Source organism: Sceloporus occidentalis, unplaced genomic scaffold (genome assembly GCF_023333645.1).
Source record: "Sceloporus occidentalis isolate IW3139 unplaced genomic scaffold, rSceOcc1.0.p SCAF_238, whole genome shotgun sequence".
In the NCBI taxonomy this organism is placed as follows: domain Eukaryota; kingdom Metazoa; phylum Chordata; class Lepidosauria; order Squamata; family Phrynosomatidae; genus Sceloporus; species Sceloporus occidentalis.
This window is the reverse complement of record NW_028317218.1, coordinates 191,079-215,990: the sequence shown is the minus strand read 5'-3', so window position 1 is coordinate 215,990 and position 24,912 is coordinate 191,079. Positions and strand designations below refer to the sequence as shown.

Sequence of the window (24,912 nt, the reverse complement as noted above, 5' to 3'; positions counted from 1 at the left end):
TAATTAAATAAAAAAATACAATTGAAAATAAATGAATTTGTTTATTTAGAACATTTTGTAAGCATTGTGTATAAAGGAATTCAAAAAAATGATTTAATGACATAACTGAAAAGCATGTTCCTTTATTTAATACGGGCATCATTTAAAGGGTAAAGATTGCAGACATATTGGAATGGGAGAAGCACTGAGTGCCGCTTAAAGGGTTAAGTGCGAAGCCAGGGTTCACAATCCGGTGCTTAGCTCATAAAAGGAAAGGTGCAGCTTTTATTCCCTCCCCAACTGTGACATCATTTTTAGGATTTTTTTATTTATTTATTTTTTCCGCTAAGAACGCTCGGAGCGCCGCATCTCGCAAACGCGCCTCGAAGCCGCATGATGCAAATAAAGACCAGGGATACGATCGCCTACTATTCAAAAATATTAATTATTTATTATTATTAGGAATAATTAATGATTGATATAAATGGGACCTGTCAAATATCTCTATGATTATATATATATATATATATATATATATATATATATATATAGCGCCATCATGTTCCACAGCGCTGTACAATGGGCAGACAGGACATAACAAAAAATATACCCCCCCCCCCAGTAATTGGAACATGGAATGACAACCTTCCAGCTGCTGCTTGACTACAATTCCCATCATCCACAGCCATCTGTTCAATGAAAAAGAATCTTGACGTATGTCCAGACCTGCACTATATAAACCATTTCACACGGACACGTTACCCGTGTGGATTCTCAGGGGTTAAAGTTTTTTGTATATTACATGACGTTCATTTTTATAGCGCCAGCAGATTCCGTAGCGCTGTATATATTTTTTTTTCTCTGTTATCCCTTTTGTGGTGTCTGTAACGGGAGCCGATTCCCTGCATTTATGCAAATTATCCCCAGAATGACTATTTTCTCTTTTCATAGGTTTCAGCCCCCAAACTCCCTATTATTAACCATTTCCTTCCCTGAACTGAGCAGGCCTCTCCTTACCTTTTGTTTCCGTAAGACTCAGAGACTCAGGCTCCGGTATTAAAGCACTCGTTCTTCTCATACTTGATTCGCATTTTTTCAGTTGAATAATTAAAATACAAAATAGTTTTAATACTCGTTTTTATCCGACTGCAGCCTGCAAACTCTCATCGCCATCTTAGAGTTTCTACTTAACCCTTCGACTGTTAAATGACCTTATAATGTGCTGTTTCATAGGAATTTAGCAATTTAGTCATTTTTATATGATATTCTTATATGAACTATAATTCGGTTACAGGGGGTTAATCTATTGGTGCCTGGGAGCAAAATTAATATTTTTTTTAGTTTATCATTTTTCCATTATTTATTATATGTAATATTTTTAATATATATCTATATATAAATGGTTATAATATAATATGTATATATGTATTTATATATATATATATATATATATATATATATACACCGGTATATATATATATATTATAAACCCAAATATAAATCATAAAACCTGACTATTCTGCACTTTAAACAAATATCTAGGGGTTGGGGGCCTGGACTCTCTTTATTGAATTTTTGGAGCTTTGTCATGGAAACCATCATTAAGATGCGGAGAGAAGTTATATATTTTGCTGACTTGTGTTTCTACAAACATAACATTAAATAACCATCGGTCGTGTGTTGGATTTACCTTTCCGGATGGGGAAATAATTATCGCGCAGACACTTTTCCGCTTTAATATCTATATTCTTGGAACATACATAATTATGGAACGGGAGGTAGAGGAGCGGAATGGGCTTGTGTTCAGAATGAATCCCCCCAAAAATGTATAGTTATACAGCTTTTAGTTAATAATCATAGTTATGAAAACTACTTCTAACTCGTGGGCGATGACGAGGCAGCAGCGGCTACCTGATGACGTAGGTGCGGGCAGTTCAAGGGGGGCATCAGGACGATCAGATACCCCAAACCCCGCTTCTCAATGAGCTGATTACCGGGGGGATCTCTGATCTCCCCAACCAGCCCATTAACACTATGGAGGACCCCGCCGAGCCAAGCATGGTCTCCATAGGAAGCAGTAGAGGAGGCACTGGCTGCATCTACGTCACAAAGCGCCAGGGCATGATGTCATATGCTGATGTCATATCCCAGTGCTCAGCAGTGACTTGGGCACTTGTGTTTTTATAGCTTTGAATCACTTTCTCTTATAAAATATTCAAAATCAGACTTCCGCCTGTCTGCTCGTAGCTTTAGTTGTTGTTTTGTATTCTCTGCCAATATATTATAATTTTTTTATATTGGTTTGCATGATATCACCTTAAAATAACGCTAAGTGTTAAAAACGTGCGCCCGTGCAATTCGCACGTAATAATCTTCTGTAAGGTGTTAGGATCCGGTCTAAACTTCACATCGAGTTATTAGGTTTAACATATAGTTTAACCACTTGTGGGAAGGCAGTCATAGAATGTCTTATGCAAAGCATACGAACCGGGCATTTGTAAGTCTTTCTGGTTTTTTTTAAGACATTTTACTAACATTTACTGCTTTGTGGATACGAGTAGCCGCGGGCCGGCTCTGTCACTTGCCACAGCCTGGAAGTTGAGTAAATGTATGAATGGAGCAGCTCGTCCGATCAGCGCAGGACCCGCTGAAGCGCAAGGCTAGATGTGAAGCTAAGCGAGGCTGTCACATCTTGTCTGTTACATCGCGGTGCCTCGCAGTGAGCGGCGGGGAAGCCACAAGTTCCTTACATCCCAAAACTACGGAATAGTAAAAAAAGAAAATATATATCTATATAAAAATAATAATAATAATAAAATAGAAATAATTGAGTTTAGAAATCAACTTCCAATAGTCTTAGATTTTCCAGGATAGTCCTGACAACTGTTTACATCCCATTAGATGCCTCGGCCATTAGAACCCTAACCCTCGCTGGGGGTTATTACTGTATACAGCGCTGGGGGTTATATTACTGTATACAGTGCTGGGGGGGGTTATATTACTGTATACAGCGCTGGGGGTTATATTACTGTATACAGCGCTGGGGGGTTATATTACTGTATACAGTGCTGGGGGTTATATTACTGTATACAGTGCTGGGGGTTATATTACTGTATACAGTGCTGGGGGTTATATTACTGTATGCAGCGCTGGGCGGGTTATATTACTGTATACAGCGCCGGGGGTTATATTACTGTATACAGCGCTGGGGGGTTATATTACTGTATACAGCGCCGGGGGTTATATTACTGTATACAGCGCTGGGGGGTTATATTACTGTATACAGCGCTGGGGGGTTATATTACTGTATACAGCGCTGGGGGGTTATATTACTGTATACAGCGCTGGGGGTTATATTACTGTATACAGTGCTGGGGGTTATATTACTGTATACAGCGCTGGGGGTTATATTACTGTATACAGCACTGGGGGTTATATTACTATATACAGCGCTGGGGGGTTATATTACTGTATACAGCGCTGGGGGTTATATTACTGTATATAGCGCTGGGGGTTATATTACTGTATACAGCGCTGGGGGTTATATTACTGTATACAGCGCTGGGGGGTTATATTACTGTATACAGCGCTGGGGGTTATATTACTATATACAGCACTGGGGGGTTATATTACTGTATACAGCGCTGGGGGTTATATTACTGTATATAGCGCTGGGGGTTATATTACTGTATACAGCGCTGGGGGGTTATATTACTGTATACAGCGCTGGGGGGTTATATTACTGTATACAGCACTGGGGGTTATTACTAGACTTGGGCGCCAGAATTTGAAAGGGCCGTACAAGCAACTCTATTGGTTGCCCGCAGGGGCCTTCTCTGCCATTAACCAATGAATTGCAGCCACTCAGTTAATGTCAGCTGAGCCCCCTGCTGGTGACCAATAGAGTCGCTCGTACGGACTTTTAAATTCCTGGCGCCGAAACTCGGCCTGGGGAGACCACAGGTTTCCCCACTCCAGGAGTTAAAGGTCCGTAGTAGCGACACTATTGGTCGCCGGCAAGGGAGCTCCTTTTTCGTGATAAAAAAGTACTGTATTTATGGGAATTCTTTGGTCATTTAAGAGATGTCTCTAATGCTATTTGTTAAATTCAGTAGGTGGAACTGCATCTTAACACATTTCAAATCATATAACTAAGAAAATATTTTATTTAAGTCCAATTTTCTACATGGATTGTGGGTAAAGCGCACGTTACACGGATAGAATAACACCGATTCGGCTAATAGAAAAAAAAAACATCCTTTTGACAACACTTGATTAACAGGCCGGGTATTTAATGGACTTTAACACCGCGGCGCGCTCTCTGTCCGGCGCTTATTTATGGAGTGAGATCTGTATCGCGCACGTAATGCAAAAGTCTGAAAATAATGAGGCCGTGTAAAAGCTCGATTATCTGTCATCACCGCGTTATGAATTTTCATCCGCGTTCCTACGAGATGTTTTGTTAATTAGATGGCGGAATGGCCGTAAATCACGGATTTGCATCTTTTAATGTTTTTTTGCGTGATCCGCGTCTAGGGTTGTGTGACTTATATGCGATGCTCGTTCCGGTGAAACGTCTGTGAATTAGTACAGGGAACGGCCTGAGGTTTATTAAGAGCCCCGTTTAGTGCAAATCGGTTCTTTTGTGCTTTAAAAGGCAGGAAATTGAAGATTTTTTTAATATATGAAAGAAGGCGCTGATTGGGCTTAATTGCCCCTTGGAATGCATATCGGCTCCTTTTCACTTATGTATATAATATAGCCTTTTGAGAACTAAAAGGCTATATATTAAAATGTTCTAGGGGGTGTGGTTAGAGGTGTGTCTAGGGGTGGGGTTTTATTATAATTTTTAATGTGGCTTTGTGACCTATAGATTTATTTAACAAAGACTTTAAGATTGTTGCCAAATCTACTAGATTCCCTGACCACCCCGACTCCTTATCATACTGTGGGAAACAATAGAATGTCTTGGTCTTAATCACACAGACGGACTCTCTGACTAATGAAAGTCTATGGGGGACAGACTTCATTAGCATTGCCATAAAGCATCAGCTCAGTGCGGTGTTTGAGTCGGGAAAGTCACCTAAAATATCACATGACTGACAGCAACGGCGGCTCCAGGTCTGCGGATAAAGGGAGATTATTGGAACAAAATAAGATAAAACCAGGTTTTTGTTAATGCCAACTGATGGGAATTTAAGGGATAATTTAGTATCCCATGCAGCCTCTCCAACAAAGGAGAACCTGTTAAAAAATAATAAAATAATAAATTACTTATAGGAGAAGCTGCAGCTCCAGAGTTCCCGTTTTTATGTAAACCATGTAAATTTAAAGGGACCTGTCACCTATCAAGGTGTATCTGATGGCTGGAGTGTCCCTTTAGACATTTTCCTTGGATTTGCCCCACCAGGGGCAGATTCCCCCCCCCCGCCTCCCTCCGTTGCCCCGTTTCATGGACTTCTTGGACTAAACACAACATCAACAATACAACAAACCAGTAAATAGGAAGACCGACTGGCTGAACAGTCCAAAGGCTTTTCAATTATATTCTTCCGCTTTCACAGAGAATATCAAATGTATTTAATTTCCAAGTCGGAAAAGCAATTTAAGCCGCACAGTACATATATAATTGGTTGTTTTTTAAGGAAAATAATTCAGGGCCAAATTTTCATTTTTTTCATCGGCTCCATTTGTAGTCCAGTTAATTCTTTTTGGCTCGATAAGAAAGAACTTTCCATGATGACAAAAAAAGGCCAATTTATTGGAAAACTCCAAATTACTGGAATTTAATGGAGAGGGGTATTTTTTTTTGGGGGGGGTGGTAAAGAGGCATGAAAAATGGCGGTGTATAGGATCACGGATCTGTTGATATGATTCAAGACACAGATCAATGGGATAGCAACAAACCCAAAAAATAAATATGGGGAAAAGATATCTAAAAATATAATAAAAGATAAAGTGCACTGTCCCTTTAAGAATCAGGTAGCCTAAGGGGTTACTCCTGGGGCATTAGAGGTATCAAAGGGATTGCCCCTGAAGAGGGGGTATTTGTTTTATCACAATATACCATAACAAATAACCATACATACATTAAAGAATGTATATTAATTGTATAAAAATATCAAGTTTTACAAATATTTATAGTTTTGTGCATTTATTATTAAAGCAGTCGCCGGGGCAATAGTCGGTTTTGTTTATTCACACAATCCATGTTAACACTCAAAGCAATTTAACCCTTTCAGATGCTTCCCAACTGTCCTGGTCTTTGCAGGACAGTCCTGATTTCAGCCACTTTACTGCTGTCCTGGTTAGCTGGGATCACGAGATCTACCCTAACTGTTCCAGGCAGCCGCAAAATCAATGGACGTCTGCAGAGACTTTCACCCTGGCTACCTTGTGATGGTTCCTAGATAATGCATACCTCCCAATTGTCCTGTTTTCTGATGGACATTCCCAAGGTAGCTACCCCACTATACCGCTTTTTGTATACAGTGGTGATCACGGGCTGGTTGGGGAGATCTCCTGACCATCCCAGGGAGCGTCCTCGTCGGGTAAGGTCCACCATTTACCCCAAACATCTGAAAATGCCGGGGGGGGGGGTTATGTATACTATATAGTCGTCTCTCCCTTTGGATAATATTTTAATTAAAAGCCCTCTATTTGAGGCAGAATCTCCGTACATCTGCCGTGTCAGCTCACGCTCCGGAGCACAGACTGCGTTAGCAGAAGTGTACATTGTGCTCCATTGATTTTGAAATGAAAGTTATTGAGTGGGCATCGCTGTGAAACACGGTGCCAACAACCAACGCGCTCGATGCCCGCGCTTCCCCGGCTGAACTGGAAAAAATCCAGAGGACGGATCCAACGGAGAATGGAGAGAAACGGATGGTTTGCGTGAGTGGAAGTCTTTAACGTGGCGTATCCAGCTTTCACAATGCTTTATATACCAGTCGGGATGCAGGGGGGCGGAGCTTGGGAGGTAGAGGGAGCGTGTCACTCAAACCGGCAGTGCTACTGGGCATGTGCACAGTTCTGCACATGTGCAGTATGGATTCTCCGGTACCAGGGAATGAGTTGGAGACCCCATGGTTGTGACCCCCAAATCCTGCTGTCCCGCCAACCTCTGTGCCGAAAAGTGTGACAGGTAGCGCTCGGTGGGACAGCGGGATAGAGTGGCATCAAGACTATCACGCCCAAAGGTGAGCATATCCAACCAGCGGCCACAACAAGGACTCCGTTGGGACGATGGAGGCATTGATTGGCTGAGTAATCTAAATTCATGCCAACATGTCTAACACTTCAACGGTTGGGGTGCCTCCGGGTTGGAGCGCTGCTTCTCTGGGTTGACACCAGAATCCTCCGGGTCGTGGGAGCGGTGTCATGATGACATCAGCGTGAGCATCCACTGACGTTGGCAGGACCACCTGTGACGTCAACAGGACCCCCCACCAACATCAGTGGGACCGCCAAACTACGTCAGTGGGTAGTCCTGGCCCCATCCCGCAAGAATAGGCTCCGGTTACTTTCCAGGTACATCCCCCAATCGCAAAACCCGGGGACAAATTGCCCTCTTAGGCAATCAGGCCCTCTACTGTGCCCCTGCGGACTGGGCAGTAACAAAGGAGATTCTACTGCTTTAAAAGGCGCGACATATGATGTCATATCTGCAGACATGAATACATCACTGCCCTTCATAGGTTGTAATCGTTTGTCAGCCTTTTGAGTTTTCCACGGTTTTTAATTTTACGTTTTTTGGGGGGGGTTTTGCCACCGCGCTCAAGCTGTCGTCGGCTGAGCAATTAGGAGCTATTGTGCGCATGCAATTTGATTTTGTCATTAGAACAAGTCAGAGTTTGGTTCTAATCTCTGATCGTTCATTTCCTTTCTTCCATAATAAGAGCTGATTGAGTTCAGTCTGTGATGTTAATTCTCTCCGGCTAAAATTCGCTGCGTAAATCCTTCCGACGCCGGCGATTCTCACCTCCTGGAGATAAAACCTTAAAACAATGCGTGGGACCTCCCGTTATCCTGCGCTTAACACGCGTTAAATAACGATGAACAAATCGGGTGACCGAATAAAGATTCATCACAACCCCCCAGCGCTGTATACAGTAATATAACCCCCCAGTGCTGTATAAAGTAATATAACCCCCAGCGCTGTATACAGTAATATAACCCCCAGCGCTGTATACAGTAATATAACCCCCAGCGCTGTATACAGTAATATAACCCCCAGCGCTGTATACAGTAATATAACCCCCCAGCGCTGTATACAGTAATATAACCCCCCAGTGCTGTATAAAGTAATATAACCCCCAGCGCTGTATACAGTAATATAACCCCCCAGCGCTGTATACAGTAATATAACCCCCCAGTGCTGTATAAAGTAATATAACCCCCAGCGCTGTATACAGTAATATAACCCCCCCAGCGCTGTATACAGTAACAACCCCCAGCGCTGTATACAGTAATATAACCCCCAGCACTGTATACAGTATTAACCCCCTTATTTATTCCAATAAACTTTATCTGCAGACCTGGAGCCGCCGTTGCTGTCAGTCATGTGATATTTTGGGTGACTTTCCCGGCTCAAACACCACACTGAGCTGATGCTTTATGGTGATGCTAATGAAGTCCGACCCTCCATAGACTTTCATTAGTCAGAGAGTCCGACTGGTTGATTAAGACTGAGCCATTCTATTGTTTCCCCACAGGCAGTATGATAAGGAGTCGGGGGGTTTAGTAGAGATAGCATACGATGGAATATTTCTGCTGATTGAATCATTCCATCGGTTGCTATAGCAATAAGACCACTTTTGCACCATAATAATTTTGTATATATATATACTGTATGTCCAAATTTGTAAAGAAAATTCCATGTTGTCAGTAATCCGGGGTTCGGATCCGAGCTGTACCAGTTGGCTTTATTAATCTAAGATTCCAAATTATCAATTGAGAGGCGTTGATTAAAGATGCAATTAACTCCTTTGGCGTCAGTTGCGGTGGCGCATGAAGCCAAGTTGCGCTACGAATTGAAGATATTCGTGGAACGCTGCGGCTAATGTGTGAATTTGGCACGCTTGTCTGAAGAAAGAGATTACATTGGAAAATGTCTAATTTAATTGACTTTACAATTTATTTTTCCAGGAGGCAACGCATTTCTTATCTTAACCTAGTGCTTAACCTTGTTATTTAATGATTTTCCAAACAGCGTGTTAGGGATGCGTGATACCGATACTCAGACGCCGAGAGGAGGAAAAAGGTGTATGTGATGCTATGCATACCTTTCCTGATGCCCCTCTCTCCTCCCCTGATCTACTCTCTCCTTCCCTGATCTACTCTCTCCTCCCCTGATGCCCCTCTCTCCTTCCCTGATCTACTCTCTCCTTCCCTGATCTACTCTCTCCTTCCCTGATCTACTCTTTCCTCCCCTGATGCCCCTCTCTCCTCCCCGATGCCCCCTCTTTTCTAGGAGGTCAGAATGTTTGCTGGGTATGAGGGGATCGCAGGGTTCTACAGCCCTAAAAGCCCCAATAATGTGTATAGAGACAGCAGGAAACGGCTTTATAAATTAAACGGTGTAAATTAAATTAATTATTCATGTAAATGCCCCACCCAGTTACGCAAATAGCTGTCAATAGGGCGCAAAGCTACATACAAAATGTAGTAAAAAAGGCACTTTATATATTTTATTTACATTATACAATGCATATTTTGAAAGAAAATTATTATTATTATTATAATAATTTATAAGTGTATTAATATTATATACAGTATATATAATTAAAGTCAAATAATAACAACAATAATACTAATACTACTTTTAAATAATAATAATTATTTATAATGAATGTTATTATCACTTAAACATTAACATACTATATATAATGCATTATTATTATTTAAACATTAACATACTATATATAATGCATTATTATTCCTATTTAAACTTTAACATAGTATATATTTTATTATTTCCTGTTGTTATTGTTATTAATATTTAAACATTAATATGCTATATTTATATTATTATTATTATTATTATTATTATTATTATTCATGATGTACCAAAGGGTACAAAGGGTAGACGATATTTTTTCTATTTCTAGAGATTAAATAATATAAAAAAAATGGATCATATTAGAGAAATGAAATAAAATAGAATAACAATGTATCCCATTGTGTACCTTTTACCAGACAAACTAGGAAATGTATTTCAGAAGGCCGTTCAGTAATGAAGATGAGATATGGTCTGATTTCAGACGATTTGTAAGCGGATGGATTTCCAGTAACACCGGCAGCCTCCGGCCTCCCGGCCCCCGGCAATTAGCTGATAGCCAGAGAATCCCCGCAAATGGGATCATACATCATCCATTGTACGAACGCGTCTAACGGGAGCAGATTCATTAGCCGAGGGGAAGCTGCCACGTGCGTTTACCGATAAGAAAGGGAACGTGCGCCTCTACCAACCTATTTCTGGCCGTAATTGTATGCGTCTGGTAAATGGATTACTATTTAAATTACTAACGGGGGCATCTATTCTAGTAAATGTGATTTCAAATCAGCTGATCGGAATTTAATATATTCTATATGTATATTATATCTATATCTATATGTAGAACAAGAGACCAGAATCTAACACTAGAGGGTCAGAGGCTGAGATGGAATGGAAGGAAGTTTTACTTTACTGAGAGGGGGGTAGATAGGTGGAACAGCCTCCCAGCAGAAGTGGTAGAGGGTAATACAGTGAGGAGATTTAAACATGCATGGGATAGACATACGGCTCCTGAATCTAAGACGAGTCAATACAGCAGACTGGATGAGACGTATGGGTCAGATCTGCTTCGATGCTTCTTTATGAATATTCCATTGTATGAAGCATGAAGGGTTAAGCACTCTACTACTTTGACCTATATTCTATTAACTCCGAGCACTCCCACAGCTTACCCCCTCTCCACCACCCTTCCTTCTAAGAGACAGCGATGGTTAGGACCACTCATGGCAGGAGCTCATGGAGTTGTATCTGTAGACTCTCCCAGGTTCCTCTCGAGGGTAATAGTTTATCTCTAGCCCCCCCCCCGTGAATAGATGCTGTGTAGATAAAAATATGACCAAAGAGCCTCAACGCCCCCCCCCCCCCCTCTACTCCCCATCTGTGGCATTTCAGAAGCCTGGTATATACCAGCGAGCAGAACATTACATGGACAACCATGACTTCCCCCCCTACGCGTTTCTCTTTTGTGAGGACATCTGGGGGGGGGGAGTCGCATATGAGAATTGATCAAACAGAATGCGGCTCGGAGAATTGGCAGGAAAACAAAAGAAAGGAACGTTTCCATCTCATTCATTGTTGAACAATATTTCAGCAAATTTACCTCCGACACTCAGGACGTATTTCCAAGCAAACAAAATACGGCAGAAACATCGGCGAGGACCACGTGGGTAGAACCCTGAGCTATTCTGAGTACTAGACCGTATTTACCCTTCCGTTATGTGAAAATGCCCCAGGGGTGAGAACGACCTTAGAATAAGCAGTGGTTGCGGCATTACGTTCTGGCCAATGTTTGTAAATGGTGGCAACGTGGCTGATGAATTAGCTCTGAGAACGTTGGGATCGGAGAGCTCCGGAAGACGAATCGGACACAAAATAAGGGGCAGAAGAAAAGATTCCGACTGATACATTGTATATGGGGACGGGAAGAGCCAGATAATTGACTTAATGCATATGACACGGCGCAAGATAACATAGATTAAAGGGTAAGAGCGAAGATTAGAACGTAATTAAGATCTGTCTTTTAAAAGCCGTCGGACTAAACTTCAAAAGCCCACAAATATTACATTTGTGCGATCTCCGCTCACAAATCGCGTTCCCCGGAGACTTTAATTCCGTGAGCTGAATTATTTAATATGAGTTCTCAAAAATCTCGATTTTAGGCATAAACCCCCCCCCAAAAAAAACTAGTCTTATTGGCACAGGAGATGAGTATGGAGATGGTATGGTCCAAGTGGTTGGGTCACCAGAATCAGGTTTTAGATGCAACTTGCAATGAGTTGTGAATGCAAACTCTCCAAGCAGTCGTTGGGTTAATGTACGATTTGGTGAGATTTTTTTTTAATGCAGGGTTAGCAGCAAATACTGCCCCCCCCCCCCATTTTCCGTGGCTGTCTTTGCCATTGTCGGGCGAATTGGAGATTCCAGATCCAATGAGCCGGAACCCTCGTCATCTGGAGATTACTGTATTTTTTCCTTTTTCCACATTTTTTTCAGGGACACGATGCTTCCGCTTGGTTGGCAAGTCTGAATTTTAATGAGAAGCGAAGCTAATTAAACAATAAAATGGATTGTCTGCAATATCCCCGTAAGTCTCTCGCAAACCGGAGGGATCAAATTACTAGTAATAACGACTCCTTCCGATAATAACACTTTATCAGCCTTCAGTCCCGGCAGCGAAGCCAAGTAATCTAGAAAAAGTCTTCGATATTTGGGTGTAATCCGCGATACGGTTTATGTTTTATCCGTCGGTAATCTGTTGGCGGCCATATTTCCCCATCTGACATTTACGGACACTTTTCGACTTTCCCATTTCGAGAACGCTCAACAATTTAGCACAATCCCCATTAAAAGCAAACCACGCACTCAGGTTGTGTATAGAAATGATGCCAACTTGACCTATCGCTTTATCAATAAATTGGAATGTCTACTATGTGAAGGTCCATAGAACATCAGTAAGTTGTCCATCACAGATCCCAATAAACGTCCACCATGAGTGATGTTGGTGCGGACCCCTGATATGACGTCATATTCTGCCACTCAGCATTCAAGACAGCGACCGCGGAGGTTGTGAGCAGCTTGCATTAGTCCTCAAGTCCCAGCGGCAGCCGAGTACCCAGGGTCTTAACGTCTATGGAACGTAGGCTGTTGTTGGTGAAGACCCCGGGCTTCCTCTGAGCTTCCAAGTCCCGGCAGCCGCACAACATCCAGGGGCTCGACAGCTGAGGAAGAGAGACTGTTACAAACGAAGAGGCAGGTCCCGTGTAGGAGATTCTCCCTGCTCCAAGGACCCAACCATTACAAGAACTGAGAAAAGTTTTGAGGGCCACTTAAGACATTTGGGCCACCAAGTTCACCGAAATTCCAGCTCTTGGATCCTTATCAGCAATAACGTTCTTTGTAAGATGATATAGAAGCGCACTTAAATCCTCCATCCTTAAAACATAAGCTTTCCTTGGCGGGAGGGTAGAGGACATTGGTTGGATAATGCTAGTTCTGCCACAGGCTGCCACTGATCTCATCATATATTGAAATTGAAACAATCTCCGAAGCCATTATACATGATTTGCAGAGTCATTTTTTTTTTACCAGCCATAAAAAATTACCTCTTCTTTAATCGAAACCGAAAATTCCTAGAGGCAAAACCAGCGATAACCGGTTTAATAAATTAGCCTACAATTTAAACAAAATAACAAATACGTACATTTTTTTATAGTTATTAATAGTCTTGAAGGGCTAATTCATCATCCTATTTTTTTTTTTATACCGAAAAACATCAACCCACCTGAAAATGCTAATGTTTTGTGTGATTGCAATTAATTTTCTCTATTAACTTGTCAAGAAGGCACTCGAAAACACCATCTACTTTCTTCTGAATGTATTAATATGTAAAATCCCATCTTCTAGACTCCGGCGGCATCCTCCTGGATACATCTAATAGTGTTTTTCTCTCTTGGCTTTGAGGGGGTGTAGTGATGTCATCCGCCTTTACCAATTTATTTAATAGTCACTTTCGGGCTGACGGCCAGATTCATCAGCTGATGCGGGAGATAGAATACGATTTTGGCAGAATGTCACCCTATTGAGTGACGTATAAGAAATCATTATCCAGCCACACGTGGATGCGTTTTAGAGATTTTGTCACTGGTCGCCGGAAATGCCACAGTGGAACCGGGTCCTTGAAGACTCTGCTTTTTGGTGTGGGGAGGGGGTTGTGCTTTATGGCTGCCATCGCTCCATGAAGACTTCATTGGGTCCTCTGTTTGGCCGCGACCATAGAAGACAAGGCGCTTCTTAGGCTTCAGCCTGGGAGAGAAGGAAGGAGCCTTCTATCCACCCCTCCGGGGAGTGCGAAGACCGGGGACCTAACATCCACTGTGGCCCTACCACCTCTGGAGCACCATCAATGGTTTTCACACTTGAGTCTCCTTTTCTGTCTTCTGGCTAAGATCAAGCGAGTACCTATAAGAGGTCCAACCTCGGCCCGCTCCACTATGGTGACATGGTGATGGGGTACACCTTTCCCATCATGGGGTATATTGCTGCTGAGAGCACGGAATTCACCATGGACCATTCAACTGCCCTCAGTTTTAATGGCGGCCAATCATCTAAAGCCTTAATGACTCTTTTTTTTAAATTGTATTATCCTTCACAATTTGCCTTTTATAGGTACCTATGACTTTTAGCACTTTTTTTTACATCATGATTATGTCCCAAAGACTAATTTTTTTGATGGGGAGGTTGGTTGGCCTTCTCGTTTCTGACCTATCCCTGAAGACGTCGGTGGTTCCCCTCTTCAGATGGGGAAGAAAGAAGATCCAGCCCTACCTTTGGAAAGCGTGGAAGATTTGGGATCCGGTGGATTTCACTCCGGTGTTTTCACTCCATGCTTCAGCAGTAGATACCCAACCCATAGTGTCCTAAATGGCAGTCCAACCCTTGACCCGGCTCTTGATGCCGTCTCCTACCCCTCTGAGCTCCTTCTCCACCAGCCATGACATCATCGAGCGTATATTCATGACTCAGTCTGTAATAATAATATTCTTTTTATCTTGAAGTACGGAACGTAGAATCTTTTCTATTTTGTATAAAAGAAAACAGGAAGAAGCGGGGAGGGTCGGATCGCATTCTTTTCTTTGATCTCCTGCTCGTTCTTTCTTAAGGTACGAAGGAGACTTTAGTTTCTCTCCTGCTAAAAATAGAGCGCGCGGTACAAGTTGTACCTGGGGAAGTAGAACAGACGAGTCGCAATCGGGCCGGCATTACACACTAAAGAACACGAAGGGGTCCGGACCACTTTCCTTTACTAAAATCCTTTGTATATAAGCTAAAAAAATGACACCTCCCCCGTCGCAGCTTCACAGAAGAACATACAGGAATATACACAAAAATAGCAGGCAACAACCAATTCTTTCACTTTACTGAGAGCGTGGTAGATAAGTGGAACAGCCTCCCAGCAGAAGTGGTAGAGGGTAATACAGTGAGGGTATTAAACATGCATGGGATAGACAAACCAATCAAATTTCAGTGGAATTTTTTGGCTTTACTTCCTGTGACAAAAACCTGGTTTTATTTCATTTTATCCCAATAGATTTGCAGACCTGGAGCCGCCGTTGCTGGCAGTCATGTGATATTTTGGGTGACTTTCCCGGCTCAAACACCGCACTGAGCTGATGCTTTATGGCAATGCTAATGAAGTCCGTTCCTATTTTTTCTCCTTTGTTTATGTGTCCTGGTTATTGACTTACTTCTGTTTTTTTTACAATACTCATTTATATGCTGTTTGTTAAGACTGTATATAGAAACCTAGAACCTGCCGGCAGATCGGCCCCATTCGGCCGTTTCTCCTGCTGTAAAGACTCAAACCTTAATCAGTCGTTGGTCTCGTCTTAGATTCAGGAGCCGTATGTCTATCCCATGCATGTTTAATACCCTCACTGTATTACCCTCTACCACTTCTGCTGGGAGGTTGTTCCATATATCTACCACCCTCTCAGTAAAATACCGTATAACTTCCTTACATTAACATATATATACTAGTACCGCTTCGTTCTCTTATGTATTAACTATAGATGCACCCGCAAGGTTGAGAGTGAGTATTTTACCTTGAAATTCAGCTTCTGAGACGGTAACAGAGAGATATGCGAGACAGCACGCAAACAGACAGGGGAGGAAAAAAAAGAGAGAAGATGCAGGATAAGTAAAAGCTTTTAGTAGAAACCCCGCGTTACACAGATGAATAAATTGGTTATTGAAAGGCGTAATTTAATCTTCAGGGGCGTTTACACGAAGCAGACGTCCGTATCTTCTTATTGTACACAATCTTTAATGAAACGTCTCCTCTGTAATTAACCTTTCCAGTTTATGCGGGGTCTCGGCGCACCGCGAGAGTCACATGCGCAGCCGGTTAATGTTTTTCGGGGAAAGCAGACTTTTTTTTTTGTTGGAAATACAAACATTCGGTAAATAAATGAAAACGCTCCCTTTGCGATGAAATCCAACCCCCCCCCACGACGCTTCATTGGCGGCCAAAAAGGTAAATTTAAAACGCGTTGGATTGGATTTAAACCAAATTAAATAATGGCGAGCCGTACTTTATTACGGGCCTCGGACCCGCAGACGGGCAGAGAAAATTCCTCGGTAAAACCTTTTTATTTGGCGTCCGTGTGACCCCCGCGCGGTGACCGGGAGATGATAACACTTTGTGACATCGCGCCAGGCTCATTTATCACCTTTTCATCCCAGCAAAACGAGTGTCAAAAAAGTAAATTTCTGGAAATGTATCCGTTTTGTGATTCGCTGAATTCTCTCTTGAAATAAAAAAAATATTTTTTTGTGCAGTATAAAAAAAAAATGATTTGGGTGCAAAATTATTACCGGGGCAACCAAATGGAATTTGACTGCTGATTGGACCATTCCATTGGTTGCTATGGTGATAGGAGAGCTTTTCAGACTCATCTCATTTTTTTAGACTCATCCCGCACAATGGCCAATGGTCCTAATTTCTCTTCCATGGTAAATTTATGATGAAAACGTTAAAAACACATTTTTTATCTAAAAATCCCCAATGCTAGATTTTACAGTTTAGAATAGGAAGTATGAAGTATAATGAAGTTTACAGATTAAAATAAGCAGGCATGGGGTTAATCTGGGCTCCGTCACGGTGGAAAGCGCTAGCGTATAGAGAGAGGGCGCCGTCCGCCACCGCTCGCTGTCACTCATCATAAAGCAGCGGCGCCGTGCCAGGGGCCCCCGGGGCATGATGGCGACCGTCAGCTTCACGGCATCGGTTTCAGCTCCAGATGCTCGTCTGTCCGAAAAATTCCGTCACCTCCGCGCCCGCCGCGGCTCGGACACCCGACTTCTACGCATTTTACCCCTGCGATTGGCAACCTGTGGCAGTCCAGCCGCTGTGGATTACAACTCCCAGGATGACCAGCCAGAGCATTCCTTCCCCTACTAGAGGGTCAGAGTTTTCGATGGAATGTATGGAGGATTTACATTACTGAGAGGGTGGTAGATGAGTGGAGCAGCCTCCCAGTAGAAGTGGTAGCGGGTAATACAGTGAGGGGATTAAACATGCATGGGACAGACATACGGCTCCTGAATCTAAGACGAGACCAACGACTGATTAAGGTTTGACTCTTTACAGCAGGAGAAACGGGGAGATGAGAAGGGGGCCGGATGGGGCCGATCTGCCGGCAGGGTTTCTGTTCTCTGTTCTAATTGTTGATAAATTAGCTCCCGTAATCCTCCCCGGCTATTAAACCCCTGTCTGTGACATCCTTTCTGTGCCGCGGCGGTCTTGGTGTCTCCGCGTTTCGGGTTTACGAGTGTCAGCGCTCAGCCTGCCAGGCAGTAAATGTCAGGACGGCGGCTCTGAAAGCTGGAGAAATGTCTTAGTCGGGGGTTTTGTCACCAAGTAAAAGGGATTTACAGACGGAGACGTTTACTTCCAACCCCAGGGAATATCAGAACATTTATAGCCGGGAGACGCTCATCCTACAGGGGTCCTCGCTAACTCACCCCCATTAAAAACTGCCTGCGACCAGGACCTTTAAATAACAGGACCCGCTTTTATTTGTGGGATCTGTGGATCTTCTTTTAGTTGTGGGATCTGTGGATCTTCTTTTAGTTGTGGGATCTTTAGAACCATTATGTGATGGGCTATTAAAGGGTTAATATTTGGAGTATCCTAAGGGTCCTGATGGTTACTGCGGTTTGGGGGGCGGTTTTGGATCCAGGGTAGGTATAAAGGGTCTCAGGGTGCTGTAGAACCTTCTCTGTCTAGATGTCCGCACCGGGGGCCCATTCTGTCACCGTAATGTCAGTGCTCATGGCCCCAGTGCTTCCGACAGACAGCCGAATGGCCATATGGCAGGGGCCAATGGGCACAGAAGAAAATAAGGGGGAGAATATAAGGCATGAAAACTGGGGCCAAAACCACAGTAGGGCTAATGGGAGGCATGAGTCAGGACCATAGGGGTAAATCACCCCCCACATTTTGTCATTAAAAGAACTGTTTTCTGCCTCAGGGTCTTCCCTGGGAACTCTCGGGGTCGGACCTGGAGTCTCCGGGTGAAATGCTGCTTCTCCAGGTCTCAGGGTCTCTTCTTCACACCAGATCCCAAGTATGGCACTGGGGTGGTAGGGGGCACCGCGACAAGGGCCGTGCCTCTGTTAGCAAGCAAGTGCCTGAGTGTAGGAGCCACACTTTGCCAATCTGAAACATTCTGCCCTGTCTCATACCCCCTTCTCCTCTCTCCATGCATCTGATGAATGCTAAATCACCAGCCATCGAGAAATGCAGAGAAATTTTGGGTTCCACCCAAGGAGATCATTGAAGCCGCCAGAAAAAGCCTTCATACCTCAACGGCGGGATGATATCCGAGGAGGGAAGCCCCGGGCTCCATGCCTTCCCAGCCATGGCTCATAATTACGTCTCTGGCTTCCTTGGAAGGTGTTCGGGGCTCTGCTTTCAAGACCTGGCGATTTCTCGTGTATTAAAGGAAGCGGTTGGTAGTTATCAGCCATTTATAGCAGAAACCACAAAGAGCCGGACCATCGCGCTCGATTCCAGTAAGAACGTCAGGATTCTTTATCATTCAAAACAACCCCACGCTCTCCGGAAACGCAGAATAACCAAAATGTCTACTAAGGAAGCCTCTAAAGCCCTAATTGCACCATCCGGAGGCACATCAGAAGGAGTGATAAAGTGCCATTGGAACACAGGAGTGATGGGAGTGATAAAGGGCCATTGGAACACAGGAGTGATGGGAGTGATAAAGGGCCATTGGAACACAGGAGTGACGGGAGTGATAAAGGGCCATTGGAACACAGGAGTGATGGGAGTGATAAAGGGCCATTGGAACACAGGAGTGATGGGAGTGATAAAGGGCCATTGGAACACAGGAGTGATGGGAGTGATAAAGGGCCATTGGAACACAGGAGTGATGGGAGTGATAAAGGGCCATTGGAACACAGGAGTGATGGGAGTGATAAAGGGCCATTGGAACACAGGAGTGATGGGAGTGATAAAGGGCCATTGGAACACAGGAGTGATGGGAGTGATAAAGGGCCGTTGGAACACAGGAGTGATGGGAGTGATAAAGGGCCATTGGAACACAGCGAAGCTCTGACCTCGGGGCTTATAAATAAAATAAATTCCAATATGTAGAGCGCTTGCGAGACAATTAGCGCTCACTTTATCTCACGGCGACGCGCAGCGGGAACGGCTTTTATTTTACTGTTTTCTCATTTGGAGCTGGTCAGATTGATGAGGTTTTTATTGCGGCTCCTAATAATTTATCGCCCTGTGTGGGTGTTTTTAGTGCAGAATAAGAAACGCAGGGGAATGAGATGAGAGGAAAGGGAAAGCAGCATGCGTTAGCTCCGAAGGCAGAGAAGATCCCTTTTAATGGTTTTTGGTGCCGCGAGACTTCTATAAAACGGTGTTCCAGATCCGTACCTGGATTCATATTTTTTCCTTTGATGATGTTGGCGACGAGGGCCGACTTCCGTTGGAAAATACGATGATCTTTGAGAAGTTAAGCCAATAAATTTGCAAAACCGGGCAACCCAATTATTAATAGCTGATTGTGATGTCACTGCTGCATAACGAGGCGGATCTGCGCAGTAAAGCGTCATCAGCAGCCGTTCAAATCATTGATTTATAAAGTAACTTCGCCTCTGCAGCCTCACGTAAAAGAAATCATCAGAATGGCAAAAAAAAAGTGGGTTTCCTTACACTGATTCCAGACGAGTTTGTACAACATGAATGATAGTTATGGGCTATACGTAAGCTTTCAGAACCTCGGAGGTCTCTTCTTCCATCTGAAAAAGAGACCTCTGAGGTTTCGAAAGCTTAAGTGACGTTATTTCTTCATCTGTGTTGGCCGATCCGGCTATATCCATCTTCATTATTCAGAAACACCTACTCGCCGCGTTGCCGGGATAGCCTGAGGGCTGAGTGTTGGCTTCCCGACCTCGAATGACCTCGCTTTAGATGACCTGATATCCAGGTGATACATCGTCTTCCTCGCTCTGATGAGGATAGATCCAGGGAATGAATCCCCGGCGATCTATCTGTAGTGTGGATCTTTGAGAACGACATTTATATCAGACAGGCTTCTATTGCATGGAGAAAAAAAACCATCGCAACTACTAAGGTTAACCCTTTCAGCGCTATGAGTGTGTGCAACACAATGCACAAGCTGCTCCCCTCTATGGCACACAGAGGGTTAACACCTGTAGGTGAAATATGCTTTTAACCCCTAAAGAAAGGGCATGCAGAGCTAATCTGGACAAATGCATTAGCCAGCTGCCTGGCACATAAGGGTTAAAAAGTCTATTCATTTCCGCAGGTCCCTAAATAAAATATAATGAATGGGAAATTTAAACAAAAAGTTCTTCTGTTTCAGCCCTCATTCCGAAGGAAGAATATTTTTGCGGCATTAACAAAAATGACCCAAATAAATAAAGGGGCCCAAGTCATCTAAACAAGGTTTACAGAGTTAACAAAGAACATAAAATATGTATTTATTTGTAGCAACCGAGGTTGATAATTTAACAAAATCTTCAGAATTTGGCTTTTGCTTGTCTTGTTATGACATCGTATCGCAGAGCTTCACATTAGGTCAAGCGGAAAAGATACAAAAGACCCCTGAACGATGAATGACCCCATGTTAGAAGGGAGATCTTTGGTCTCCTTGATGTCTCGTTGAGAGCTGGAGCCCACTAGGGGTGCCAACTGCCCCCCACAGAATATGCCCCTGGACCCCACTGACTGTGTTATTTCTCTTTTAGTGTAATAATGGATAAATGGCAATTTTTAAGACCCGTCTAAAGTTCATGTTTTGTCTTTTTTCTTTCTCTAGGGGATATTGAGCGTTGCTCGTTCATCAAATACCATTACTCCTCGCCAAAAATCGACAAAAACATCACGTTCAACACAGTCAAGACGATCCGCCAAGAAGAGTGGCACGCGTTGCGTGAGTATCCATGCTTCTTCCTTTCCAAAGCTGGCGCCATTAGTGTTCTTCAATAATCAAAGCTATGGCTGAACCTCGGAGGGGGGGGGGGTTTGCTCCAGTCTACGGCGGGGCAGATCTTTGGGGGTCTCAAGGCTATAAAGAGCCAGATGTGTCATGTTAGCCCAACACTCCTGGGCTTCTAGGTTCTAATGGTGGCCACGATGATGCGCCATGGCTAGAACCAGCAAGAAGGCTGCCGATTGGACAAAAACAATAACCTTGTAGTCATCCTACGGCTTCGATAAAATATATTTTAATATAAAGAAGAAATTCCGAGGGCGGAAACCAAACCACCAAAGCTCACCTGCCGCGTCAAGTCAGCCAGTGATAAGTGAGTCCTAGCCAGGGCTGCCATCAGTAAGCTTAGGGGCCAGTAAAAACCTAAAGACAGAGCCCCCTGCCCTATCCCATCCCATACAACCCCATTCTGCTCTCACTGCCGTGCCCATTACTCACGAGCCCACAAACTCTAGAAAGGGGCCACCCTGAGCCTGAAAGCCCCCGGACCTGGGTAGCAGGCTGTGAACACCCAGTCCTAGGCGGTGGGGTGCGAGGGGCAATGAAAGCCTGTTGGACGAGCCTCGTTCATGGATACTGGTTGTGCCCCCCCCCACTAAAAAAAAATAAGCTAATGTTTGGGCTTCCAAACCAAATACCTGAACTAAGAAATAGGGCAAGATTTATACGCCTCTCTCATTTCACCCTCAATAGGGAGCTCGAAGCAAAATAAAAAGAAGAGAAAGTGGGCTTTTTTTTCCTAAAAAATAAAAACATGTTGTGAGCTTTAAAGGAGGTAAATAGATTTATTGCCGCTAAAAGCCGGGATACGTTGTATCTGCACTCAGACTCGATTTTCTGTGCGGCAACGACGACACATTATTTGGCCACGAAAGCCTCATGTTTATTCAGAGATTGCATTTGCAGGTTTGGGTTTGCGCGCTGGGAATTTGTTCTTCTTCAATAAAATGTAATTGATGTTTTTTTTTTTATATATCATTCATTCCTAATCCATTAAGACTGCAGTTTTCAAACCACTTCTCTAGAACCGTCAAAACGTCTTGGATTTACCCAACTCCGTTCCCATGGCAATAGAGATAAAAGCCGGGGCTTGGGCTCCTTAATGGTTAGTTTAAGGACCACCGCATTGAGGCATGACACCGGCATGCGAGGGTCCCATTAGACACCTGGAACGGATGACATCACCATTACCGTGTTAACGGGACGTATGTCAATGACCAGAGCGGGACTGGCCGTCTGGCAAGCTGTAGACTACTTTTCATTCCTGGACGCTCGCGTGGCGGTTCCGGTCCTTCAATGTGCAAAGAGCGTAGCGAGCGACCGCGTGTATCCAAGAAAGACAATTCTTCTGCAAAGATAAGTCAAAATTGTGGATGTAATCGGCACGGCCAGACTGGAGGGAGAAGAATGGTCCTGTCTGTTTAAGGCCAGCGGCAGCTAAATCCCATATGGGTGGCCGCTGGCCTTAAAGTGACAGGCCAACTTTTCTCCCTTAAGTCTGGCCGTGCCGATTACATCCAGAATTTTGAATGGAGACATCGATCGTCCGTTTCTAGTTGTCCGTTACAATGTTATTGAGTCTTGGATGATAGACAGATCAGCTGTTGTGTACTATAACTCCTATAATGCCCAGACATCAATTGCAGTACCAGGTGACCTTAGCAGATCTCCCATATTATCCCCTGAAGGTTTAATAACCTAAAAACAACACATCATTTATTTAGGTGTCTATGGCAACACCCTATCAGTGCCCACTTTTGTGTCACATAGAAATGACGTGTTCCCGACAAAAAGTTGAACAAAGCTAATTTTTATATGCTTAGGAAATTCATTTTGGGAAGGGTTTGGTTATCGAGCGTTACGAGGAATTATGTCTCTAATGCTGTTTGTAACTTTTACAAGATTCCTTTTATCTACAAAGTGGATTTTTGTCTCAAAAATTGTCTTCCGTGATTTGACTCGTGTCTGGGATTCCTGCTGTTGTAATTATACATGCCCCAGGGCAACTGACATTGACACTACATATACATATATATATATATATATATATATAAAACATCATTTGGATATTTTAACAAACTTTGTTTAATTTGGTTATTTGTATGAATGCCAGAAAATGAGGAGGGAACCCCACGGAAGAAACGAAGGAGGAAGCTCTGATTTCTGTTTTTTTCTCGCTCGCTCCCACTCACTCTCTCTTTCCCTACCTTATCCGACAACAAATTCCGTGTCTCCGCTTGGCAGGCGTTCTTCTCTCCTCTTCAGAGTACTTTCACAACCAGGCGAAGCCTCCATGCATACCGTGCGGACGATGAAAGGGGGAAGGAGTAATGGTGTAACACAGAGAGGTTTCTCCCTCCCCCTCCCATTTTATTCTATCTGGTTTTAAAAGGAAACCACCAGCTATGCTGATTTTAAGCACAACTAATAAATTAATAAATGAAAAGTATCGAATTAGAGAGTATTTTAACCCAGATCTGTGCCAGAAATGAGTAAAGTGTATATACAGTTTAAACTTTCTGCCCCCTGATGAATCAGACTAGGTGCCGGGGAAACGTGCATTGGGGCGTCTGTTATATGGAGGTTATGCAGTGTTACTATTTCCCTCAATAATTAACATTTTGGTCACTGACCGGAGAGTCCCATGCCATCGAATTGGAGGGTTTTTTTCCCATCCTCCTTTTGTTGGCTCTGAGGGATGGGAGTTGCTCTCTCCTGATTCGGTTAGCTCAATTGAACACAGCACTTCTGTGCCCATTATTTCACTGATTGGATCCAAGCGATAATCAGTTATTATATTTTGATATAGAAAATCTAATTTGATTATTGGAAGTGACGTTCTAACTTTGCACACTCCACTCCATTATTTGGCACATGGAACTATCTATCGTAACGGCGGCGGGGTCATCGCGCATTAAGACGTTACAAATTGTGAAGGACAAACGTGGCCGTCAAAGACAACTCTACGTGGTGTCAATTCAGCCGGCTCGGAGCTTACGGTGTGCGGTGCCAATTATGACCACGGCTCCAAACACTCATTTAGTTGAGTCTTTAATGTCGGGAAGTGTTTTGCACCACAGGCTACGCGGCGATTTATATAAAAAAAAAAAGCCTTACTTATTTCTTCTTAAGTCTTTAATCCATTTACAGTGACTTATCTTCCCCACTCTTTCATCCAGACAGAAATTATAATTCAGATGCTTATAAGCATTTTCCCAAAGCGTCCGTCCGACGTTCCTCTTGGCGGTTGGGAGAGGAACGGACTTCGTGACCCAAAGATAAACGTAAGGGCATGCGGGAGAAGAGATATAACGAGCCGGTCTGTAGGGAGCCACTTGCTAAATAAGACGGGGTGGATAATATATTAAGACTTTCGTTAGCGAGGGTTGGACGTCTTCAAGGTTACGGTTACTACGAGGGAGAACTTAATGGGTGGTGTGAGAACTTAATGGGGGGGCCGTCAAGTTTGGAAACATAGAATGCGACGGCGGATAAGACCCAACGCAATGTAGGGATACAATGTTGTCATTGATGACCTAAATGGGTTAAAAGTCATATAGAAGAGAAATAGAATCTGGAGGAGAAAGAAGACTTAGCGCCATAAAGCGAAAC

The 24,912-nt window shown here is 43.5% G+C and overlaps 1 protein-coding gene across 1 annotated transcript in view; it reads left to right on the top strand.

Annotated features, from left to right (window-relative positions):
* Window positions 1-24,912, top strand: part of LOC149276450 (transmembrane protein 178B-like) — a 68,065-nt gene that overhangs the window by 1,295 nt on the left and 41,858 nt on the right. The window contains exon 2 of the mRNA XM_089503633.1: window positions 21,127-21,240. Coding sequence (XP_089359759.1) covers window positions 21,127-21,240 — 114 coding nt within the window. The remainder of the gene's footprint in view (window positions 1-21,126; window positions 21,241-24,912) is intronic.